Here is a 26,203-nt window from a genome sequence, read left to right as displayed (position 1 = left end):
ACCTCAAAGACAACCACTGCCTTGCTAAAGAAGCTGAGGGTAAAGGTGATGGACTGGCCAAGCATGTCTCCAGACCTGAACCCTATTGAGCATCTGTGGGGCATCCTCAAACAGAAGGTGGAGGAGCACAAGGTCTCTAACTTCCTCCACCTCTGTGATGTCATCGTGGAAGAGTAATCCAGTGGCAAACTGTGAAGCTCTGGTGAACTCCATGCCAAGAGGGCTAAGGCTGTTCTGGAAAATGATGGTGGCCACACAAAATACTGACACTTTGGGCCCAATTTGGACATGTTCACTTAGGGGTGTACTCACTTTTGTTGCCAGCGGTTTAGACATTAATGGCTGTGTGTTGTGTTACTTGGGCGGGACAGCAAATGTACACTTATACAAGCTGTACACTCACTACTTTACATTGCAACAAAGTGTCATTTCTTCAGTGTTGTCACATGAAAAGATATAATCAAATATTTACAAAAATGTGAGGGGTGTACTCACTTTTGCGAGATACTGTAGATAGATGGATATTGATTTGGTGAATGTGTGGTTATGTATGGCTACCAATATCCTATGGTAGACATACATTACATTGTGGCTACACAGCTTTGTGGACTCATTATTGAACAACAACATATTCTCTGTTAGTAATGTGGTTAATTTTAGCATACACACTGAATAGACTAGGTTTCCTAGGAAAACATTTAGCTTACTTGCTAAAGTACTTTCCAGTTGTTAGGTTGGTTTACAGTTTCCTCTATGCTAATGTCTTAAAGAAGGAAATATAGCCAACAAGCATCTGATTATAAAGAAAATGTATATTTCAAATGTGAAATGTAAATTTGGAAAAGTGAAGTACATTTTACCCTTCTTATTTAAGTGTCTGGGTTAGCTATAGGTTTATCTTCTGGTTAGTAGCTGTGTTGACTGCCTCCCAAATCCCAATGATGTGCACACATTTTAACCAATTGGAAAATGGTGTCTCTGCCTTCAAGATGCTGTAGCCATTATAAGGCTACTCTTATTCCCTCAGAAACATTGGCCTTCACAGAGCTGTAAATTTTTCGCCTTGAGTTTTATAGATGTTTTCAGTGAATCAAGAGGGGATTACTCTGGCAAAAGCATGCGTTTCTTGTTCCTGGAAGTCAAGATTTCTTTTTCTGTTTTTTCTTCTTCTTGGAAGTCAAGTTTCTTCACTTTATTTGTTGGGCACAGATTGGCAGGAAGGTTTTGGGTTTAGGTGTGTTTGTTGAATAGGAATGCATTTCATGTGTCAAGTGGGTAAATGACAAATGTGCCCTGAAAAAGAAAGTGGTACAGTGTTTTTAAAACCTCTCTCTACTCGCAAAACCTTAAGGGAAATAGTATCTGAATAAATGCATGTCAATTATACAAATCTGTTATAAATTAAAATGTGATTTTAATAAGATGGTATAGAGTTTGCTTTTGTGTGAATTGACCTTGTCTCTCTAAACTAGGAATTTGGGATGATTTGGCAGTAGAGTATTTGAATCGAGCTGTAATCAACAGTACATCAGCACTTTAGGGCTATTTAGTTGACTCATCTATGGTTTGGTCATTAGGCTTTTGATCAAACACCATTTTTATAACCAAACAGTTGAATATTGATTTTGTCATCAGCATTGACATGCAAACTCAGTTTAGTGATAAGAGTGCACTTGATTAATTTGCATCTGTGGGGCATTTGGCCTGACTAAAACAAATTGGATATGTTTACAATTTATATCATGCACACAGTACTGTCCTAAAAAATAACTTCTCAGAACTTTTTAAAAAGCTATTTATATTAGCAGTTCATGTTTATTTGTTTAAAAAGCACTATTTAATAAGTAAAATAAATACACACATAGAAGCATTAATAGAATGAAAAGTTTAAAAAAAACTATTAGCTTTGGTAGACTGTCAAGTACTTTTTAAGTAGTTCTGTGGTAAATTCTTCCAAGCGTCTTGCCAGATTTTCTCTAACTCTTTTGACTTTGGCAGCTGTTTGTTCTTTTCTCTGTCCAAGTTACCCCACAAAGCTTCAATTATGCTGAGGTCGGGGCTCTGAGGTGGCCAGTACTGTGTTCCACCTGTAGACATCTGCTCCAAGAGTGTTTGTGGTCATTATTGTGCTGAAAGGCAGTGTGTTTGCCAGACACTTAAAGATGGACATTTCTTGTACTTTGTTGCCAGATTACTCTTCCACTGCATCTTCTATCATAAGCTTGCCCAGTTTTTTCCATATTTCTTCTAGCCGTCTCACAAAATGTGATGTGTGTGTTCATTGTGACATCAACGGAAACATCTGGTGGATGACAACTTATCATGGTTTCTTCCTCTTAGTTTATGAAAAATATAATCTTATGGCTCCCCTTAAACCATTTGTGTATTTTTGTCAGGGACACCACTAATGCATTTGTAGTTAGGTCACTATGTGAATAAATGTAACTGTTAGACCACTATTTTCGAAATTCACACTAGATAATTTATGTTCATGTTGGGCAAAAGTGTCTGTGTCCTTGTGTTAAACAAATGCATTACTGCAATGATGTACATAAACTTACTGTACTTACAGGGTTTATGCTATATCTACTTTTTAATATGGACATAAAAAACATTTGTATGGACGATTCCCGTGCTCTTGCTTGGTGTGTCCAAACAGACAGCATTGTGAGTATAGTCCAGATATAACTCAATTAAAAATGTTGCTGAATATGATTTTTTATTTGCATGCTCTTGTGGGGTTTAAGGATATTCCATTGCAAAAGACTGGGCCTAAAAAGGACCTGGAGAAACAATAGCATTTAGCTGATTGTACACAAGTTTCACAGTGTCCTATGTAATTTATTTATTTATTGAATTTAACTTTTATTTAAACAGGGAGACACAAGTGTGCCCTGGGAACATTAATCCAAGTATTGAACAGCAATTTAATACAAAATACTATTTACATACAGACTGACATTGGCCATCTCAATCAGTTAAAACAAACACATTTCTCACTATAAAAATCTAACACAATTTTTCAAACAGACACAGACCTCAAGGCACCCAAATGAAACTATTCCACACATGAAGTGCTATATATGAAAAGGCAGAACTACCCAACTCATTAGTTACAAAAGGTGTTTGTAACACTAACCAACTCTGTGATCTTGTATTGTAACCAGAGGATCTAGGTATCAGATGTTATGTATACTGGAAGCCTGTGGAGTATGGCTTTATATACAAAAATAGACTAGTGAAGGGATTTATGCACTTTTAAGGTAAAGGATGCAGTGAGGAGTATTATAACTGTCTGATGTTATAAAACGAAGAACACTATGAAGAACTGAATCAAGCATCTTCAGAGTAGAATCAAATGCACTTTGGTATAATATATCATCATCGTCAAGCACAGGCATGGATGTTGACTAAACAATTAGTTTCCTGTTTGCCAAATAAAAGCAAGATCTGTTCATATAGAAGAAACCCACTTTACACTTAAGCTTCTTAACAAGCTCATATTTATTAAATGAAGGGTCGCTGTCGATCCAGATTCCAAGTTATTTGTATGAAGGAACCCGTTCATTATAGAACCATCCAAAGAGTAAAGATGTACAGTGGGGAGAACAAGTATTTCATACACTGCCGATTTTGTAGGTTTTCCTACTTACAAAGCATGTAGGGGTCTGTAATTTTTATCATAGGTACACTTTAACCGTGAGAGACGGAATCTAAAACAAAAATACAGAAAATCACATTGTATGATTTAAAAAAATGAATTATCATTTTATTGCATGACGTAAGTATTTGATCACCTACCAACCAGTGAGAATTCCCGCTCTCACAGACATGTAACTTCTTTTTAAGAAGCCCTCCTGTTCTCTACTCATTACCTGTATTAACTGCACCTGTTTGGACTCGCTGCCTGTATAAAAGACACCTGTCCACACACTCAATCAAACAGACACCAACCTCTCCACAATGGCTAAGACCAGAGAGCTGTGTAAGGACCTCAGGGATAGAATTGTAGACCTGCACAAGGCTGGGATGGGCTACAGCACAATAGGCAAGCAGCTTGGTGAGAAGGCAACAACTGTTGGCGCAATTATAAAAAAATGAAAGAAGTTCAAGATGACGGTCAATCTTCCTCGGTCTGGGGCTCCATGCAAGATCTCGCCTCGTAGGGCATCAATGATCATGAGGAAGGTGAGGGATCAGCCCAGAACTACACGGCGGGACCTGGTCAATGACCTGAAGAGAGCTGGGACCATAGTCTCAAAGAAAACCATTAGTAACACACTACGCCGTCATGGATTAAAATCCTGCAGCGCATGCAAGGTTCCCCTGCTCAAGCCAGCGCATGTCCAGGCCCGTCTGAAGTTTGCCAATGACCATCTGGATGATCCAGAGGAGGAATGGGAGAAGGTCATGTGGAGACAAAAATAGAGCTTTTTGGTCTAAACTCGCCGTGTTTGGAGGAAGAAGGATAAGTACAACCCCAAGAACACCATCCCAACCGTGAAGCATGGAGGTAAAAACATCATTCTTTGGGGATCCTTTTCTGCAATGGGGAGAGGACGACTGCACCGTATTGAGCGGAGTATGGATGGGGCCATGTATCGCGAGATCTTGGCCAACAACCTCCTTCCCTCAGTAAGAGCTGTGAAGATGGGTATTCCAGCATGACAACGACCCGAAACAAACAGCCAGGGCAACTAAGGAGTGGCTCCATAAGAAGCATCTCAAGGTCCTGGAGTGGCCTAGCCAGTCTCCAGACCAGAACTCAATAGAAATTCTTTGGTGGGAGCTGAAAGTCTGTATTGCCCAGCGACAGCCCCGAAACTTGAAGGATCTGGAGAAGGTCTGTATGGAGGAGTGGGCCAAAATCCCTGCTACAGTGTGTGCAAACCTGGTCAAGAACTACAGGAAACGTATGATCTCTGCATTTGCAAGCAAAGGTTTAGGTACCACATATTAAGTTCTGCTTTTCTGATGTATCAAATACTTATGTCATGCAATAAAATGCAAATTAATTACTTAAAAAATCATACAATATTACTTTCTGGATTTTTGTTTTAGATTCCATCACTCACAGTTGAAGAGTACCTATGATAAAAATTACAGACTTCTACATGCTTTCTATGTGGGAAAATCTGTAAAGTTGGCAGGTTATCAAATACACTGTAAGTCAGGTTAGATCTTTTGTCGGGATTTCAAAAACATGTATTTGGTTTGCTAGTTTTATGTACAAGCTTTAAATCGTTAAGTGCTTCCTGCAAATCTTTAAAATGTAAACTGTAAACTGGACATACACTCACCTAAAGGATTATTAGGAACACCATACTAATACTGTGTTTGACCCCCTTTCGCCTTCAGAACTGCCTTAATTCTACGTGGCATTGATTCAACAAGGTGCTGAAAGCATTCTTTAGAAATGTTGGCCCATATTGATAGGATAGCATCTTGCAGTTGATGGATATTTGTGGGATGCACATCCAGGGCACGAAGCTCCCGTTCCACCACATCCCAAAGATGCTCTATTGGGTTGAGATCTGGTGACTGTGGGGGCCATTTCAGTACAGTGAACTCATTGTCATGTTCAAGAAACCAATTTGAAATGATTCGAGCTTTGTGACATGGTGCATTATCCTGCTGGAAGTAGCCATCAGAGGATGAGTACATGGTGGTCATAAAGGGATGGACATGGTCAGAAACAATGCTCAGGTAGGCCGTGGCATTTAAACCATGCCCAATTGGCACTAAGGGGCCTAAAGTGTGCCAAGAAAACATCCCCCACACCATTACACCACCACCACCAGCCTGCATTGTGGTAACAAGGCATGATGGATCCATGTTCTCATTCTGTTTACACCAAATTCTGACTACCATATGAATGTCTCAACAGAAATCGAGACTCATCAGACCAGGCAACATTCTTCCAGTCTTCAACTGTCCAATTTTGGTGAGCTCGTGCAAATTGTAGCCTTTTTTTCCTATTTGTAGTGGAGATGAGTGGTACCCGGTGGGGTCTTCTGCTGTTGTAGCCCATCCGCCTCAAGGTTGTGCATGTTGTGGCTTCAGAATTGCTTTGCTGCATACCTCGGTTGTAACAAGTGGTTATTTCAGTCAAAGTTGCTCTTCTATCAGCTTGAATCAGTCGGCCCATTCTCCTCTGACCTCTAGCATCAACAAGGCATTTTCGCCCACAGGACTGCCGCATACTGGATGTTTTTCCCTTTTCACACTATCCTTTGTAAACCCTAGAAATGGTTGTGCGTGAAAATCCCAGTAACTGAGCAGATTGTGAAATACTCAGACCGGCCCGTCTGGCACCAACAACCATGCCACGCTCAAAATTGCTTATCACCTTTCTTTCCCATTCTGACATTCAGTTTGGAGTTCAGGAGATTGTCTTGACCAGGACCACACCCCTTAATGCATTGAAGCAACTGCCATGTGATTGGTTGATTAGATGATTGCATTAATGAGAAATTGAACCGGTGTTCTTAATAATCCTTTAGGTGAGTGTAGATTCAGTAACAGTGCTATGCCAAGGTCTAAAACCAGATTGATTTACATTTTAAAAACATTTCTCAGCCAAAAAGGAGCAAATCTTTGCTAAACAAGGATGCCTAGAAATTGGTTGATTCTTGTTGAAATCACTACTTTCACCCCCCTTATGTAGAGGCAATGCAATAATTATTGGGAAAACCATACTTTTTGACTTTTGGCTCTATACTGTAAAGGTTTAGATTTGAATTAAAACAATTACTATGAGGTTAAAGCATAGATTCTCAATTTTATTTGAAAATATTTGTGTATAGATTCAACAATTTAGAAATGTTAACAGTTTTATACATACAGTCGTTCTCATATTTTCGGCCACTAGAAGTATTTGTTTAAAGCAATGTAATGTCCAAAAATTTATCCTTTATTTTTGGTTTTTGGCTGCATATCCTTAATAACAAAAATGGATGTCAAGCACTCTTCACGTTTGACTTTCGAAATTCCATTCTGTTTGTATTTTTTTTTTCAAAAGATATTTTATTCTCAATCAAAAAAATCTATCAAATGTCATTTATAAAGGGTTTTATATCCGCAGTTGTCACAAAGTGCTTATACAGGTACCCAGCCGTAAACATTAAAGGGCAAGCCGCAACAGGAAATTGATGCGCAGTGTCTAGGAAGAATTCTGTTAGGGTTTATAAGAGTATATTACCATTTAAGCTACATCAATATTGTTAAATGTTAACCAGCGGGTCAATAAATGCAAATGGCCTGCGTACAGAGTGTTTTGGCAGATTCAAGCTCAGCCACCAAAACAGGTATACAAGGACAGGGACGACCTTTCGGATCCATCAAGAACATTTCCTGTGGATATATGCATCAATCTAAACATTGCTGAGATTCAGAAATATGCAAGAGAGTTATATTTTGAGTCTCAAATCTGACAATTTGCGTCTGTCAGTTGTCAAGTGGGTTCAAAGGATGTCAGATTTCTGGTCTTTTTGGGCGCCAGTACACAAGATGTGTTGGAGGATTTTTTTTTAATAGTGTATGTGGGTTCAAATGTCATATGTCAGCTTCTAAGGAAGCTGATTTTTCCTGACTGATTTGCTGCTGAATTTATATTGTATATACGTTATTCAAATTGTCACAACAGTTGATTTATAGTCTAAATAGGCTGAGTTTGCATTGACTACAACAACCAAAAGGTATGATTTGAAGATCTTTTCATTCCTGGGTAAGTTTGTGTGTGTGTTTTTGTGGGAAGGAGAAAACAATGCGGCAGTCCTAAGCGGAGGAGGGCATAGTGCTCTACCCAAACAGCCTTATACAGCAGCAGCGTTAAAGGCAGTTGTGTGACTGGTGCGGGGGGTTAGAGGCAAGTGCTCACTGGAGCTGAACCCTGGGCTGATTGGGGCTGGAGCACATTGCTGGCCCTGTCCAAGCATGTCGCTGGCTGCAGCTGTTTAGGGGGTGGTAGTGGGTCTGGGCTGGGCTGGGCTGTGCGCAAGGGATCAGTCACACTCTGGTGGCTGGACCTTTAGCCCCGTCTAGTCTGGTGGTGTGGACCATTTCCAGACACTTTACACTGGGATTAGCTTGGAGTCAGGACGACGAGACCCCAGAGGGCCACTGCTTTACTGCTTCTGTTTCTCAGTAAGTTGACTTGGGTCTTATTGAAAAGTGAGCTAATAGACAGGACCTTAAGGCATAGAATACTTAGGTAAGATCAATAAGAATGCAGTCACCTGCAAGGGCCAACCATCCTTGACATCAACGTATAGATTGTAACTGTGTTTTGGCATTGTTTCTTTACATTGTTTATGAATGTTGGGGTAAAACAAGCCCATTTGTTGTTTTCAGATGGGGCCAAATTAAAGGTCAAATCATTGATTTGAGTAAAAAATGTAATGTAGCAACTAAGGATTTACATTGCCTATATACACAAATGTAGGTTATTTTTTGGGATAGTTTGGTATTCTTTTTAAATGGGGAAATTAATGGTTAGGTTTCATGTTTTATTGGAATATTCGTGTTTGTTCATATATTATAGACAGTCAAATACTGTAGACTACTCCCCACAGGGCTGTAAAAAATACAATGTTGGTGTTTTCAAAGTTGTTTCATTTCATTGTTCACAATAGCTTTTTAAATTGTGCATTATAACACCAAATTGTCCTCCTTTTCCATCCAGCAGTGACTTTGCTTATTGCTACTTCATAGAGTAAAATGTACTTACTACTACTGGGCTGTGCGGTTGTCCTTTCGAGGTACTTGATCTTAAGATAAATGTGCTCCATCTGGATCAGAGTGTCTGCTAATAACGAATATAAGGTATTGGGCTTTATGTTCTTAGATTAGCCTTTGTGTATGTTTTGTTGTAATGAGGCCGGATGCCTTGACTGTGTGTAGTTTTGTTTTACTGAAGTCTCAAATCATATACTGTCACTATTAAATATATTCACAAACCTTGAGCAGTCAATATACTTCACTGCCCAATAGATTTCTGTACAATTCTTAGAAAATAAGTGTTTCTCAGTCATTTGTTATGCTCTTTGAGCAGCGTTGGATTTAAAGGTGTTATTTTCATTTTGTATTGTTATATCAGAAAAAAGTGTATAGTCGAATGGAAGTGCCTTGTCACATCGTGCTTTAAGACTCCTTGTCTTGTGCTACAGTGTCTGCAAACTCTATTTTGGATATGTAGTTTGAGAATGCATTTGCCCAGTGCATGTTGTACCAGCTAAAGGCTTATGGGTTGAGCGAGCAGTGCGATAAGAACTGGATCGGCTGAGATGCTTGGAGTATGTCTGTCTCGATCTATAATCATCCTTACATGATGTGGAGTTGCAGACAACGAAGTAAGGCCATAAATAGGAAGTGGATGTCACAAAATAGGAACAAATGGGTAAAAAAAACAAGCTAACAAAGTAACCCTGTGATTCTAAATTGGTATATTACTAATGTTTATGTCAAATACACAGCAGAATGGCTTTTCAAGACATGTTCCTGAGTCCAGTCTCAGTCCTAAAGTTTTGAATATTGCTGTTCGTTATTCCTTTACCAAATGTTCCTTTACCAAATAGTGCCACATTGTTAGAATATTATGTTAATACATATACAATCATATACAAATATTTAATTTTTAATTTAGACCATTTTCTATAAAACGTCCATTTTTGAGCAGGGTGTGTAGATGTTCAGGAAACAAATCCCTTATTTTAACATTTTAAGGCATGAAAATATGAAGGCGTGTTCTGTAGATTTACTATCCACTTTCCATGTTTTTGTATACATTTGTTTGTGTGTGTCTGTCTGGGTTCGTGTGTGTGTGTGTGTGAATGTGTGTGTAAGGGCAGGTGTGTGTGCATGTGTGGTTTGTGACCACCTTAGCCAGCTGAATTACATTCTGTTCCCGGGGTATGCTGTGAGTACTCCAATCTTTTTTTATTTTTGTTGTACTAAGTGTCCAAGAAGTCACTGTTCTTTGGGACTATGCGTTTCTGTGTAAAGACCTGTAATCATATGAACTTATCTGACAGTAGCTGTTTGATTTAAGGCAGAACACAGACAATATACTGAAGTATTGGGGAAGCGATGGGTGTTGTGGTTCTCTTTGTTGTAACACATTGTTACTATTTCCTTTTAACACTTCTACTGAACACATTCTGTTCCAAGAAATGTCATATATAGTGCCTTCATACATTTTTCAGACCACTTCACTTGCTCCACATTTTGTTGTGTTATAAAAATGACCAAGTAGGGTAGAAACCCATAAAGACAAATGAGAGGAAACAGACTCTAAGGGATGTCCAGTCCTCTTCTGCCGGTGCTGGGTGATGAGTAAGAATACATGACCTTTTGGACCCAGTCAAGGTTTTTGCATGTTCCTATGAAAAGCAGGTCAATAAATACAAGTGGGCCGTGTCCATAGTCTTTAAACAGAATGAATTCATATCAGCTGCATAACCAGGTGGACAAGGACAGGAACAATCAGTTGGAGTGTGTGCAGTGGCAGCAAGAATCAACAGGCACCCACTTGATCTGCAACACAACCAGGAGGATTTTGTTTGTGGGTCAGCTATGAGTCATTTTGGCCAGGGAGTCCTGAGGTGTGGTCCAAGGGCTCATGTCCTCCCGGGAAAGTTAGAGAGCGCGTTCTTTGGATTCAAAAGTAAACCTGAGTATACGTTACACGCTGACCCTATTCCCCGCACAATAATATTGCAGTGTAAAACTAGGGACTGAGACAGGGGGGTCTAGAGGGGCTCCAGGTAACCCTGAACAGGGCCATCCAGGCAGGAAGTACATCACAGCTTTGAGTCTTCATGGGTATGACCCTAGTAGCTTTGCACATCTGGAATTTGGCTGTTTTTCCCATTCTTCCTTGCACATCAAGCTCTGTCAGATTGGGATTGATAGTGTTGGCGAACTGCGTTTTTTCAATGCATTGAAGCTTGAAAGTTTTGCCTGGACCACTTAAGAACATCCATAGACTTTCTAAGGTCTCTTCAGCTTTCTCTTAGCTGTGTGCTTCAGGTCCTTATCGTGCTGATTGATGAATCTTCACCCCCAGTCTGATGTTCCATGTGCTCTAGATCAGGTTTCATTCAAAGATATCTATATTTTGCTCTGTTGATCCTTCTTTCAATCCTGACCAGTCTTCCAGTCCCTGCTGTTGAGAAGCATACCCATAGCATGATGCTCCCACCACCATGCTTCTTCCCAGGGATGGTATTAGCCAGGTGTTGAGGGTCAGGCCTAACAGTTTGATTTTACTCTCTTCAGATCAGTTAATACATATTCCTTCAGGTGGCATGTCACATGCCTTTTACTCAGGAGTAGCTTAATTATAGACATGGCCTGATTGATGTAGCTGGTTGAATTTTTCTGCTTTTCAGCAGTTTGGCCAGATGGCTGTTGGAAGAGTCTTTGTACAAAATGATTGAGTACCCTATGTAGTCCTGAAAAACTTTAGCAATTGTTCCATAATCCTCCCCAGATCTATGACGGACACAATTCTATATAGAAGGTTTGCTGAAAGTTCCTCAGACTTCATGGCTTGGGTTTTGTCATGCACTGTGAACGTAAAACCTTTAGACAGGTGTGTGCTTTTCTAGATCTGGTCCAATTAATTACATTTGGTCTGCAAATGTCATGGCAAAGGGTGTGAAAAATTATGCACATTTGATGTTCTTCGTATTCAGGAAATTGGCACACATTTCTAAAGTTTTTGCTTTGTCTTTTTGGGATATTGTCTGTAGATTGATGGCTTTTTTAAATTATGAAGTCTATACAAAATCTGGAGAAATTGATTACTTTTCAAAGGCACAGTAGATTGAAAAACTGATGAGTGACTGAACACAGATGAAAATTAGGGATCAACAAGGAGGATTATGTGATCCTAAATTGAATCTCTGCTCACACAAATACATTTTAAGGAGAACAATGACATTTTTTAGATAGGTTTTTCATTTTCTCTTGCGCTGACTGTGGTTAATAGCCTATACAATTATGGCCAATAACAGAGATGAATAAACACCTTACATAAATGTCTTATTACAGGGGTTTCCAATCTTTCAGGATTTGAGAACTACTTAAAAGAAATTATACTGCTGATGAGCTACTTTTTTGAGCTTTCAATTCGGCACATTTTTCTTTCCCCTGCAGCTTCTTCAGGTTATTTTTGTACAATATGAAGTACTGCACTATCTTTTCTGTCAAAACACATGGTCTGATAAGGGTTAATCGACTGCTCTGAAGGGGGTCCTATAAAATCTTTGATTTGTTTTTCCTAATTACAGTTTTCTTAGTAGTATTTTTCCTGTTATTATTGTCTATCAATATTACCAATATTCAGAGAGAAAAAATAAATGAAACATTAGACTTATTTCTAATGTATTTCATATTTTGAAGGTCTTTTAATTAGTGGACAATGTATATAAAGTCTATATTCAATAATGAATTACAAATAGAATCAAAGCTGTTGTCTATATCGGATGTCTTTGTTTTCAAAACACTAATGAAAGCTGGCCCCAAAACGCTTACTACTTCGGACGTCTGGTGATAAATAAAATTGCCAAGGTCTCTTTGACAGCTGAGCCATGTATTACAACAAGCAAAATTGATATCCAACATACATTAAGAAAAACAAACACATTTAAAAACATATCTTTAAAAAATATCTTTATTCATATGAAATGTAAAATGTCTTATGGGCACTAAAACATTTAACTCTAGATCCCAATGGAATTCCAGAGTATGGAGCAAAATAGTCAAAAGCAGTTTCACCAAGTTTTGAAACGGCCTGTGGTTTCTCCAGCTATTTTCAGTCTTTAGAGTGTGTTTGGTAACTGTTGTCCTTTTGACAAATTTTCTCTGTTAGATAGTCAGGACAATTTTTCATGACCGCCTTTTATTAAAACAACAATCAATGTCCTGCCCTTCTAGATGTCAGTGACTCCCTACCAATTGAAGGATAGAACATGTTCAGGATTTTCCGTTCTCTACTATATACAGTGGGGCAAAAAAGTATTTAGTCAGCCACCAATTGTGCAAGTTCTCCCGCTTAAAAAATGAGAGAGGCCTGTAATTTTCATCATAGGTACGCTTCAACTATGAGAGACAAAATGAGGGGGAAAAATCCAGAAAACCACATTGTAGGATTTTTAATGAATTTATTGGTAAATTATGGTGGAAAATAAGTATTTGGTCAATAACAAAAGTTAATCTCAATACTTTGTTATATACCCTTTGTTGGCAATGCAGAGGTCAAACATTTTCTGTAAGTCTTCACAAGGTTTCACACACTGTTGCTGGTATTTTGGCCCATTCCTCCATGCAGATCTCCTCTAGAGCAGTGATGTTTTGGGGCTGTCGCTGGGCAACACAGACTTTCAACTCCCTCCAAAGATTTTCTATGGGGTTGAGATCTGGTGACTGGCTAGGCCACTCCAGGACCTTGAAATGCTTCTTATGAAGCCACTCCTTCGTTGCCCGGGCAGTGTGTTTGGGATCATTGTCATGCTGAAAGACCCAGCCATGTTTCATCTTCAATGCCCTTGCTGATGGAAAGAGGTTTTCACAAAAAAATCTCACTATACATGGCCCCATTCATTCTTTTCTTTACACGGATCAGTTGTCCTGGTCCCTTTGCAGAAAAACAGCCCCAAAGCATGATGTTTCCACCCCCATGCTTCACAGTAGGTATGATGTTCTTTGGATGCAACTCAGCATTCTTTCTCCTCCAAACACGACAAGTTGAGTTTTTACCAAAAAGTTCTATTTTGGTTTCATCTGACCATATGACATTCTCCCAATCCTCTTCTAGACCATCCAAATGCTCTCTAGCAAACCTCAGACGGGCCTGGACATGTACTGGCTTAAGCAGGGGGACACTTCTGGCACTGCAGGATTTGAGTCCCTGGCGGCATAGTGTGGTACTGATGGTAGCCTTTGTTACTTTGGTCCCAGCTCTCTGCAGGTCATTCACTAGGTCCCCCCGTGTGGTTGTGGGATTTTTGCTCACCGTTCTTGTGATCATTTTGACCCCACGGGGTAAGATCTTGCGTGGAGCCCCGGATCGAGGGAGATTATCAGTGATCTTGTATGTCTTCCATTTTCTTATAATTGCTCCCACAGTTGATTTCTTCACACCAAGCTGCTTACCTATTGCAGATTCAGTCTTCCCAGCCTGGTGCAGGTCTACAATTTTGTTTCTGGTGTCCTTTGACAGCTCTTTGGTCTTGGCCATAGTGGAGTTTGGAGTGTGACTGTTTGAGGTTGTGGACAGGTGTCTTTTATACAGATAACAATTTCAAACAGGTGCCATTAATACAGGTAAGGAGTGGAGGATAGAGGAGCCTCTTAAAAAAGAAGTTACAGGTCTGTGAGAGCCAGAAATCTTGCTTGTTTGTAGATGACCAAATACTTATTTTACAGAGGAATTGACCAATAAATTCATAAAAAAATCCTACCACAGTGTGATTTTCTGGATTTCATTTTCTCTTTTTGTCTCTCATAGTTGAAGTGTACCTATAATGAAAATTACAGGCCTCTCATCTTTTTAAGTGGGAGACCTTGCACAAATGGTGGCTGACTAAACACTTTTTTGCCCCACTATGTGTTTTGATGTTGGGACCCAAAGATAAAATCTTTATTAGAACCATTTAAACTGAGCACTCCTGTCTTTTTCTAAGGTAATGGTAGTCCTCCGCCTTGCTTTGAGGCACAAACACAAGCCAAACATGAGATAGTTGATTATTGTATTTTCAACCACAATTGCCCACACTAGTACTAAATACTTAACCTAAATGTATGTTCCTTTGCATTAGACCAAATACATCTTAGAGTTATGCTGTGGTGTGGATGTTTTTGCATTACTCCTCTGTTGGCTTTTTCTCAGCAGGACAATGTAGACCGAGCCTCCAATCGTCGTCCAGCAGATCTGATTGGGCCAAGTTTCCAGCAGTCAACCAATCGTAACTCTCCTAACCATCAAGGTTGGTCATCTAGAATTATATGACATTTTTGGTATTCTTTTTATATATTTTGTTACCCTCTGTTTGTCATTAGAATGAAATTATTTTGCCAGGAGCAGCACTTAAGATATTTAGATGACCAAAATGCAAGACTACTCTCACACACAGTCAAACACACGATCTACACAGGTTCACACCATCTACAAAGTTACAGTGTGGTAGCCATCAGAGCAAATCAGTTCAGAGGTTTTGCATTGTGCCTCAACACTTTTTTAGAACTGATTTTCCCACATTGCCATTTACTTTGTGCATCTATATATATTCCTGTTTCTACTTTTTAGTGTTGATGTCTGTCTTAAAATATCCAGAATTAGGATGCAACATATTTGAGAGCATAATGAAGAAACAGTATCATTATTTTTTATGAAGACAAGATTATATTGATTGTCATATGATTTTAATTCCCAGACCAATGTTGCTGTTTTTGAATTGTTCCAGTTAAATAAATCATTGTGTGTGCTTTTTGAAGTGTGGCTGGTGGGTTGTTGTAGATGTCTTTTTTCCTCCCTTGCTCATTATGTTCAGATTGGGATATATATTTGGGGGCTCTTCCGCTGCAAGCATTTCAGCAGTTTAAAGGGTGATTTATAAAGACACGGGGTGCCATAATAATTACACTTTCAATTTAATTGTGCTATACAAAATTCATCCATGATTATCGGAGCATGAGATTTACGCACAATATTGCCCCAGCATGGGAGGTAAAGCTGGAAGGTTTTTGAACTGTCTGGTAGTGGATGAGAAAGCTTGGTGCTGTCATGGAAATAAATGGAGCAGAAATTACATTTTTTTTTTTTTTTTTACTTTCAAGGGGGAGCAGTGTAATCTAGATTCTGGCTCAATTTATGAATGGGGATAAAGAGAATCCATTTCAAAGTTTTTTAAATTCAATATCATATGGAATTTCTTTGAATAAATATAAAGTAGATATGGTCGCCTACTTTGTTGCTGTCTTTACCAATTGTTGTGATCAAAATCAACTTGGACATGCTTTCAATGGTTCTGCCCAACACCTGACACCAATGTAAAGTATTGGGGGGATACCTGACACAAAACCTGGTCCCTGTGACTGTCATTATAAAACCATTATACTGTCACCATCCTCGCTGTATGAGCCATGTTACAAATCTCACAGGTGGTCTAATCCTATTGCCTCAATGCACAGGTTGTTCAAGCTAAAGACCCTGTTTTACTACCTTGTCAAGCCATTTACTACAATACCAAAAGGCTAATATCTCTTGCTGAGGTTGCTAGATATTGGACAAACTTATTTTATTTTCTTGCTCATCTGAAGTTGGATTTTTCTTCAATCTGTGATGCTGTTAATTCAGTGTGTATAAGAATCTTGAAATCGGCTTGTTCTTATTGACTCAACAAATGAAATGGGGTGTTTTGCAACCCTAACTTGTAGATCCCTGCTTTTCTTCCGCTTGTTCAAATGCATCCTCCTTTTGCTCATGCCATGTGCTTCCTTTGTGACTTTTCCATTCAATGCTTTAACAGCTAAAATCCTTCAACTCTGGGGAAATTGTAATCGGGGCCTACTCTATCATGGCGGTTAATAGTTGTAGAAGTAGTATCAATCAATCAATCAATCCCATTTATTTATAACAGCAGTAGTCACAAATCGCTTTTACAGAAACACCAGGCCTTAAACCCCAAGTAGTATTAATAATACAAATCCTTTGATAACGGATTGTCTCTAATCCATGGTACAATGTTTATGACATCAGAAGCTCTATAGGAAACATACAGTGGGGAGAAGAAGTATTTGATACACTGCCGATTTTGCAGGTTTTCCGACTTACAAAGCATGTAGAGGTCTGTAATTTTTATCATAGGTACTGTGAGTGACGGAATCTAAAACAAAAATCCAGATAATCACATTGTATGATTTTTAAGTAATTCATTTGCATTTTATTGCATGACATAAGTATTGGATACAACAGAAAAGCAGAACTTAATATTTGGTACAGAAACCTTTGTTTGCAATTACAGAGATCATACAATTACAGATCCTTCAGGTTTCGGGGCTGTCGCTGGGCAATACATACTTTCAGCTCCCTCCAAAGATTTTCTATTGGGTTCAGGTCTGGAGACTGGCTAGGCCACTCCAGGACCTTGAGATGCTTCTTACGGAGCCACTCCTTAGTTGCACTGGCTGTGTGTTTTGCTGGAAGACCCAGCCACGACCCATCTTCAACACTCTTACTGAGGGAAGGAGGTTGCTGGCCAAGATCTTGTGATACATGGCCCCATCCATACTCCCCTCAATACGGTGCAGTCGTCCTTTCCCCTTTGCAGAAAAGCATCCCCAAAGAATGATGTTTCCACCTCCATGCTTCACGATTGGGATGGTGTTCTTGGGGTTGTACTCATCCTTCTTCTTCCTCCAAACACGGCGAGTGGAGTTTAGACCAAAAAGCTCTATTTTTGTCTCATCAGACCACATGACCTTCTCCCATTCCTCCTCTGGATCATCCAGATGGTCATTGGCAAACTTCAGACGGAAGTTGCGTATGCTTGAGCAGGGGGACCTTGCGTGCGCTGCAGGATTTTAATCCATGACGGCGTAGTGTGTTACTAATGGTTTTCTTTGGGACTGTGGTCTCAGCTCTCTTCAGGTCATTGACCAGGTCCTGCCGTGTAGTTCTGGGCTGATCCCTCACCTTCCTCATGATCATTGATGCCCTACGGGGTGAGATCTTGCATGGAGCCCCAGACCGAGGGAGATCTTGAACTTCTTTCATTTTCTAATAATTGCGCCAACAGTTGTTGCCTTCTCACCAAGCTACTTGCCTATTGTCCTGTAGACCATCCCAGCCTTGTGCAGCTCTACAATTTTATCCCTGATGTCCTTCCACAGTTCTCTGGTCTTGGCAATTGTGGAGAGGTTGGTGTCTGTTTGATTGAGTGTGTGGACAGGTGTCTTTTATTCAGTTAACAAGTTCAAACAGGTATAGTTAATACAGGTAATGAGTGGAGAACAGGAGGGCTTCTTAAAAAAAACCTAACATGTCTGTGAGAGCCGGAATTCTTACTGGTTTGTAGGTGATTAAATGCTTATGTCATGCAATACAATGCAAATTAATTATTTATAAATTATACAATGTGATTTTCTGGATTTTTATTTTAGATTCCGTCTCTCACAGTTGAAGTGTACCTATGATAAAAATTACAGACCTCTACTTGCTTTGTAGGTAGGAAAACCTACAATATCGGCAGTGTATCAAATACTTGTTCTCCCCACTGTATATTGTTGGTGTTATGGCATTGTTGTTGTGTAATCCTCTCTATCGTTTGGAACAAATTTCCCCCAAAACCCACACTTATGTGCTTATTGTATTTTAATAGAGTTGAGGGTTACTTTGTGTGTTGGTTATAAACCTCATTAGGCCAGAAAGAACACACAGGCTTTTGTTCAAACTGCCCCCTGCATAATTCGATATTTTAGGAATGAACCGGATTGAAGCAGCTTAGTATAGGTTTATGAGTAAAGTTTCTGCTGTATATTTTTTTTAATAGAGGGATATGATTTATCATCACATACAAAGGTACTATATTAAACTAGTTCATAGACTGGTGTATGATACCTTTGCCTGTGTCTGCACTGCTGTTGTCCTACCATCGTCTTAAGCTACTTCATTTTTCTACCATTTACAACTCAAGTCCAGTAGTAGTACAGACACTGCTAGGGTTGAAAATGACTTGTATTTTACACAAAATGTAAAAATAAATAAATAAAAAGAATTACCCAAACGTCCTCTTTCTAGACATTTATATACTTTGTCCCCTCCTAATTTCTCCTTCTGGCAAACCTGGGGCTGTGTGGTTGGTGTTGGGTTATTATGAGAAGTTTATCATACAGACTTTGTAATGCATTGAGTAATGGCTTGGGGTTCCTAGGCCCTGTTCTTAAAGAAACCTAATGGGATTCTCCCCTTTCTTGAAATGAAAAGGTTTCTCCCCTCTCCCACGTTCCTCTGAGAGAGGCCAGGCCAAGCAGGTGGAAGAGAAAGTGAGAGGGGGTCAGATAAACAGTGCAGCCTGAGCCCCAAATGGCTGCCTATGGGCTCTGCCCTGGTCCAAAGTAGTACACCATATAGGGAATGGGTTTGGTCTATGGGCGTTTGTTGAAAGCAGCAAACTGTAATGATAGTTTGCCATTTGGGACACTGCTGCTGCTATTCTGGCTAGGATGTTTGTGAGTAGCATGCTTTCATTACCATTCTCCACCCTTGCACTATAAAGAGAAATGGGGAGCCATTTGGGACTGGATCTGGAAGGAGCTATAGGCTGAGGGGCCCCTACTTAGCAGTGTTGTTTTGATCCAGACATGGCAGGCCCAATCCAGCCCCACCCCACCACCACATCCATATCATTCTCCTTTGCCACGGCCGCCATACGTTTCTCCTTCATATAGCTTACTACAGTTGAAGACTCAGTGGTGGGCCTGGGGCGTGAGCCTCAGGTGTGGGCTATGGGTCTCAGGCATGTGGCTGGGCTATGGGTCTAAGCTATGGGCAGTTGGCAGTATGGATTTGTCTTCCTTAGTGCCAGGCCTTACCATTCCCAGACGATAAACGTTGTGAAGTAAGAAATCCCATCTTTGGTACTAATGCACTTCAATAATAAATTTTTGGTTGAGAGGTGAACTAGTAAGTCCAGATCCTGAAGTGATTCCATTTATGCTTTGTTGAGAGTCACAGACCCTGGCTTGCAGCCCTGGCACGCTGGTTTTTATGAAATCTGGGACAGCCAATATCCAAGCAAGCATGCATTCCTCAGATGAAAGAGAAGGTTTAAGTGCTGTTGAGGGTGGCACTTTTGAGATTATGTTAGGTGATGTAAATGAAATACACTGATTAAACTGATTACGTGTTTCCCAAGACCAGTCTTCTACTAATCCTGATTGGGCTTTGATTTTTGCTTAGCTTTTTCTCCTCCCGGCCTCTCTCCCTCTCTCATTTCTGTCTTTCTCTACTGCAGCCTTCCCATTCCCCAGTTGTATGTTTTAACTAGAACTGTACTCTGCTCTGCATTTCTCTCTGGTGTTCCATCGGCTGCATTATACCAGACAATACCCCTACCTGCTCATGAGGCCTTGTTAGTTTGATTATACTGGCTTTATGGATTTAGATTTTTAGACCACAATAGAGGGGTGGTGAGAAAGATGCTTTATCAGACAGCAGACTGTAGCACCACTGAAATCATAAAAAGTCTCACCATATTAGGTTTCATAACTTAATGTACTCAGTCCTGTCTTTTTCCTTAGCCTCTTTCAGTTATGTTTTTGTTTATGTTTTTCTATGTCTGCCTGTCTACAGTACGTGCGTGTTTGTCTGCCCCTTTCTTTGTGAGTCCTGTCTTCAGGGGGTTTGCACTGGTACCCAGGGTAGCTCTGTATAGTCTATACTGACTCTGGGTAAACTCTGAAAAAATGGCTTCACTGGTTCCTTTCACATCACTTATCGACCCCATGTTTCCCGTCTTACCTTCAATCCTTCTGAACTCTTTGTCACATCTCAAGATCTCCATGTCATGTCTCCCACCCTCTTCAACAAGCCATGTGATAGACAATTTTCCTTAACTTTTAAGATTTATTTCATAATTTTTCATTAACACAGTGGCAAATTAATCTTTAGGTTTCACATCAATTGTTGTTTTTTGTAGTCCATTGCCAACAACCTCAAATTCCCCAATGCTAAATTCATGCCAGAGCCTTCAAGTGGCAAGTTATTTGGATAGAAATGCATTTTCAATTAGGGATAAGCTTGTACTTAAAGCAAGTGATCATTGACATTTGCACTTTTGTCATCAATACATGTTAAACAATGAATAACCATTATCTAATTTTCGTTGGGCTTGTCTTGTTTCAGCTAGTTTTTTTAGTTATTGTTATAGTTGGAATTCAACTAAATATAGAATTTGCCAACTTTGACACAAAAATCATTTTCCATCACTAAGACATTTTAAAATAAGTAAATTTTCACAGGAAACTGCTGCAATATGCAAAGTTTATATCGATCATGATGACACTGCTAGCTTATAAACCCACTTTTATAAGCTGGCATTTAATTTGGTGACAAGTTGTATTGAACTTTCAGGTAAAAGCTATTATTCGCATGGATAAAGATATGAATCTAGGATACAAGTATGATGAGATCGGCACACCCCTAAGATGATCATCTTTTAGTGACACTCAGTAGGGAGGCTGCATTTTTTCCATTTGACACCAGAAGTTGGTCTGGCCTCGCTTGACCAATTGTGTTTTAATATGAGCTTTTGTATGGACCCAAATAATTTTTTGGTTAATAAATATTTGCAAATACTCATTTCAGTGTTACCTCAAATATATTATGAACATTTTCTGATTGTCCAATGCAAAAATTCTATAACTCAATGATTTTTAGGCTGCCTCTTACTACCATTAGGCTATGTTTAGATATCCTTGTCCAACTACAGTAGGCCTGTAGCCCAGAATTTTAATAGACTGTTAATTCTTTTGCAACAATGACTTCAAAGCAGTTTGCTGGCTTGTGAGAAACATAAGTTGTAGATCTTTCTAGCATTAAGGCTAGAAGAACCTTGTATTAGAAATGGCATGTAATTAATGAGGGTGCTAGAACCAAATGGGATGCTAGAACAGTTTTACAGTTTGGTCAGGAACATTTTTGACACTGACACAATTTTAATAATTTTTGCTCTGTACACCAACAAAATGGATTTGCAATGAAACAACCAAGATGCAATTAAAGTGCAGAATGTCAGCTTTAATTCAAAGGGGTGAACGGAAGTATCTTATGAAACGTTTAGGAATTGCAATCATTTCCATAGACAGTCCTCTTATTAGAGGGGCTCAAATGTAATTTGACAAATTAGCACAATCATAAATAAAATGTTTATTTTTAATACTTTAGAATTCTTCGTAGGCAATGATGATCATAAATACTAAATACACAATGTGAATGTTTGAAGGCACGGTTTTGTTCTTTCTGGGTTCTGTGAGAACGTTGATTTGCGTGAAGTGTGAAAGGCATGGACATCACCAAGCGCTGGGTTTCCTCCTTTGTGATGCTTTGCCAGGCCTTTACTGCAGCTGTCTTCAGTTGTTGTTTTTTCATGGATCTTTCTGCCTTACGTTTTGTCTTCAGCAAGTGAAATGCATGCTTGATTGGGTTGAGATCAGGTGATTGACTCAGCCATTGTAGAACATTCCACTTCTTTGGCTTGAAAAACTCCTGGGTTGCTTTCACAGTATGTTTTGTGTCATTGTCCATGTGAAGTGCCATCCAATCAACGTCGCTGAATTTGGCTGAATCTGACAGACAATATATACCTATACGCTTTGATCAATCAATCAATCGTATTTATAAAGCCTTTTTTACAACAGCAGTTGTCACAAAGTGCTTTTACAGAAACACCCAGCCTAAAACCCCAAGGAGCAAACAACAGTAGTGTGGAATTTCAGTGGATAGGAACAACTCCCTAAGAAGGCCGAATTTTAGGAAGAAACCTAGAGAGAACCCAGGCTCAGAGGGGTGATCAGTCCTCTTCTGGCTGTGCCGGGTGAGATATTAAGAGTCCAGTTGGAATAATTAATAAATGTATGTGGGCTAAATCCAGAATCTGTTTAAATGTACACTAGGTCAGAAGTATGACCAGATGGACAAGGACAGCAACGGGCCCCCCAAACCAGGTACTCCGCAGGTGTGGACCATGACCTCATGTCCTCATAAAGTTTAAAACGGGAGGAGACTGGGAAAATTAAGAAAATGCATTTCTCATATCAACAATGATTTATAATGGAGAAGGAGAACTTAGTAGGGAAGGAGAACTGACCCAATCCCCCAGCACAATAATATAGCAGCGTAAGACCTTGGAACTGAGACAGGGGGTCCAGCGACACTGTGGCCCTACCCGGGGGAGGCCCCGGACAGGGCCCAACAGGCAGGAAATCAATCCACCCACATTGCCAGGCATCAACCAAAGGGACACCCACCAACTGCAACCCCCCTGAATGAGGGCCGAGTATACTGCAAGCAGAGTACAGCCCAATTGCACAAGTGCTCAACAGAGAGACAACAACAAGCCAGTGACTCTTCCCCCGAAAGGCATTGGAGGGAGGGCATCCCAGTGGCGACGAGAGCCCACCTGGCAAGACTGAAAGGGTGGACAGTATCAAGCTTACTGGTCACCTTCACGCCCTTGGGCCAGGCTACACCTAATTATAAACCGTGCTGTAGAGATTAGTTTTTAGTAGAAACTTGAAAGTTTGCACTGAGTTTGCATTTCTAACCTTAATTGGCAGATCATTCCACAGTAGTGGAGCTCTATGAGAAAAAGCCCTGCTTCTAGCTGTTTGTTTAGAAATTCTAGGTACAATTAAAAGGCCTGCATCTTGCGATCGTAGATTACGTGTAGGTACGTATCGCTGGATCATTTCAGCAAGGTAAGTAGGTGCAAGTCCATGCATTGATTTATACACTCACCTAAAGGATTATTAGGAAAAGCATTTGTGAAGCCACAACACGCACAACCATGAGGCGGATGGGCTACAACAACAGAAGACCCCAACGGGTACCACTCATCTCCAATACAAATAGGAAAAAGAGGCAACTTGGACAGTTGAAGACTGGAAGAATGTTGCCTGGTCTGATGAGTCTCGATTTCTGCTGAGACATTCAGATGGTAGAGTCAGAATTTGGCGTGACCAGAATGAGAACATGGATCCATCATGCCTGGTTACCACTGTGCAGGCTGGTGGTGGTGGTGGTGGTGGTGGTGTAATGGTGTGGGGGATGTTTTCTTGGCACACTTTAGGCCCCTTAGTGCCAATTGGGCATTGTTTAAATGCCACGGCCTACCTGAGCATTGTTTCTGACCATGTCCATCCCTTTATGACCTTGACTTGACTTGATACAAACCCGATTCCAAAAAAGTTGGGATACTGTACAATTGTGAATAAAAACAGAATGCAATGATGTGGAAGTTTCAAATTCAGAATACAACAAGGATGACATATCAAATGTTTAAACTGAGAAAATTTATCACTTTAAGGGAAAAATAAGTTGATTTTAAATTTCATGGCATCAACACATCTTGAAAAATGTTGACCACTGTGTGGCATCCCCTCTTCTTTTTATAGCAGACTGCAAACGTCTGGGGACTGAGGAGAAAAGTTGCTCAAGTCTATGAATAGGAATGTTGTCCCATTCTTGTCTAATACAGCCTTCTAGTTGCTCAACTTTCTTAGGTCTTCTTTGTCGCACCTTCCTCTTTATGATGCGCCAAATGTTTTCATTGGGTGAAAGATCTGGACTGCAGGCTGGCCATTTCAGTACTCGGATCCTTCTTCTATGCAGCCATGACATTGTAATTGATGCAGTATGTGGTCTTGCATTTTCATGTTGGAAAATGCAAGGTCTTCCTTGAAAGAGACGACGTCTGGATGGGAGCAAATGTAGTTCTAGAACTTGGATATAACTGTCAGCTTTGATTGTGCCTTTCCAGATGTGTAGGCTGCCCATGCCACACGCACTAATGCAACCCCATACCATCAGAGATGCAGGCTTCTGAACTGAGCGCTGATAACAACTTGGGTTGTCCTTGTCCTCTTTAGTCCGGATGACATGGTGTCCCAGTTTTCCAAACTGAACTTCAATTTTTGATTTGTCTGACCACAGAACACTTTTCCACTTTGCCACAGTCCATTTTAAATTATCCTTGGCCCAGAGAAAACGCCTGCGCTTCTGGATCCTCATTAGATTTTTTTACCTAAAGAGTTTTAGCCGGCTACGGCGAATGGCACGGTGGATTGTGTTCACCGACAATGTTTTCTGGAAGTATTCCTGAGGCCATGTTGTGATTTCCATTACAGTATCATTCCTGTATGTGATGCAGTGCCGTCTGAGGGCCCAAAGATCACGGGCATCCAGTATGGTTTTTGGGCCTTGACCCTTACGCACAGAGTGTTCCAGATTCTCTGAATCATGGCATGATATTATGCACTGTAGATGATGATAACTTCAAACTCTTTGCAATTTTTCTCTGAGAAACTCCTTTCTGATATTGCTCCACTATATTTCGCCGCAGCATTGGAAGAATTGGTGATCCTCTGCCCATCTTGACTTCTGAGAGACACTCCCACTCTGAGAGGCTCTTTTTATACCCAATCATGTTGCCAATTGACATAATAAGTTGCAGATTGGTCCTCCAGCTGTTCCTTATCTGTACATTTAACTTTTCCGGCCTCTTATTGCTACCTGTCCCAACTTTTTTGGAATGTATAGCTCTCATGAAATCCAAAATGAGCCAATATTTGGCATGATATTACAAAATGTCTCACTTTCAACATTCGAAATGTTATCTATATTCCATTGTGAATGAAATATAAGTTTATGAGATTTGTAAATTATTCCATTCCTTTTTTACTCACAATTTGTACAGTGTCCCAAATGTTTGTGAATTAGGTTTGTATAAGGCTTTATTCACTGTTGCCACACCCTCCCTCATTACACAAATACATAACACCTGAAAATTATTCAATCCAATGAGCATTCAAGTTTATATGGTTTGGAGTTGGAAAATGTGCATAGAAATAATAATATGATTAGAATACTCACTTGCCAAATAATTGTGCACACAGTGTAGATCTCTGGTGGAGCAGGGAGACAGATGTCAGCAATTACACAAGTAGAGTGCAAGCTCTGTTCTGCTAAATTGTCAAGAGGAGGAAAGGAAAAACACTAATTTAACACAAGCAATTTGATCAAACATCGTTAGACACAACACAGCACAGTATGCTAATGCTAGCATTGCAGAACCACAACAACAGCTAACTAACACTGGAGAAGCAAAATAAAATGATTGACTGACTGAGTGACTGACTACCCCTTGTTAAATACCGTAATGGTTAGAGACTACAGGACAACAGGTCCAGCGTTCCACTCCCGTCACAGTCAAAACACGTTATGCCTTAGGATTTGGTCAGGACAGACAAAAGCTTCACTTACCTTGCTGAAATGATCCAGCCATACATACCTACACGTAACCTACGATCGCAAGATGCAGGCCTTTTAATTGTACCTAGAATTTCTAAACAAACAGCTGGAGGCAGGGCCTTTTCTCATAGAGCTCCACTACTGTGGAATGATCTGCCAATTAAGGTTAGA

General features: G+C 40.0%; 1 protein-coding gene across 3 annotated transcripts in view; it reads left to right on the top strand.

The window, feature by feature from the left end:
• The window catches only part of grb10b (growth factor receptor-bound protein 10b), a 116,942-nt gene that overhangs the window by 29,315 nt on the left and 61,424 nt on the right, over window positions 1–26,203 (top strand). The window contains exons 1-2 of one of the 3 annotated variants that reach the window (XM_010896975.4): window positions 8,064–8,145; window positions 14,894–14,990. Coding sequence is in view for 2 of the 3 variants with exons in the window: in XM_010896972.3 (XP_010895274.1) it covers window positions 14,894–14,990 (97 nt within the window). In the remaining variant the exon portion in view is untranslated. Of the gene's footprint in view, window positions 1–8,063; window positions 8,146–14,893; window positions 14,991–26,203 lie in introns of those variants that run through there. The other 2 variants (XM_010896973.3, XM_010896972.3) reach the window with 2 other exon arrangements.

The sequence above is a fragment of the Esox lucius genome, chromosome 20, assembly GCF_011004845.1.
Source record: "Esox lucius isolate fEsoLuc1 chromosome 20, fEsoLuc1.pri, whole genome shotgun sequence".
Classification (NCBI taxonomy): domain Eukaryota; kingdom Metazoa; phylum Chordata; class Actinopteri; order Esociformes; family Esocidae; genus Esox; species Esox lucius.
Note: the sequence above shows the minus strand (reverse complement) of the source record. Positions and strands in the feature narration are given on the sequence as shown.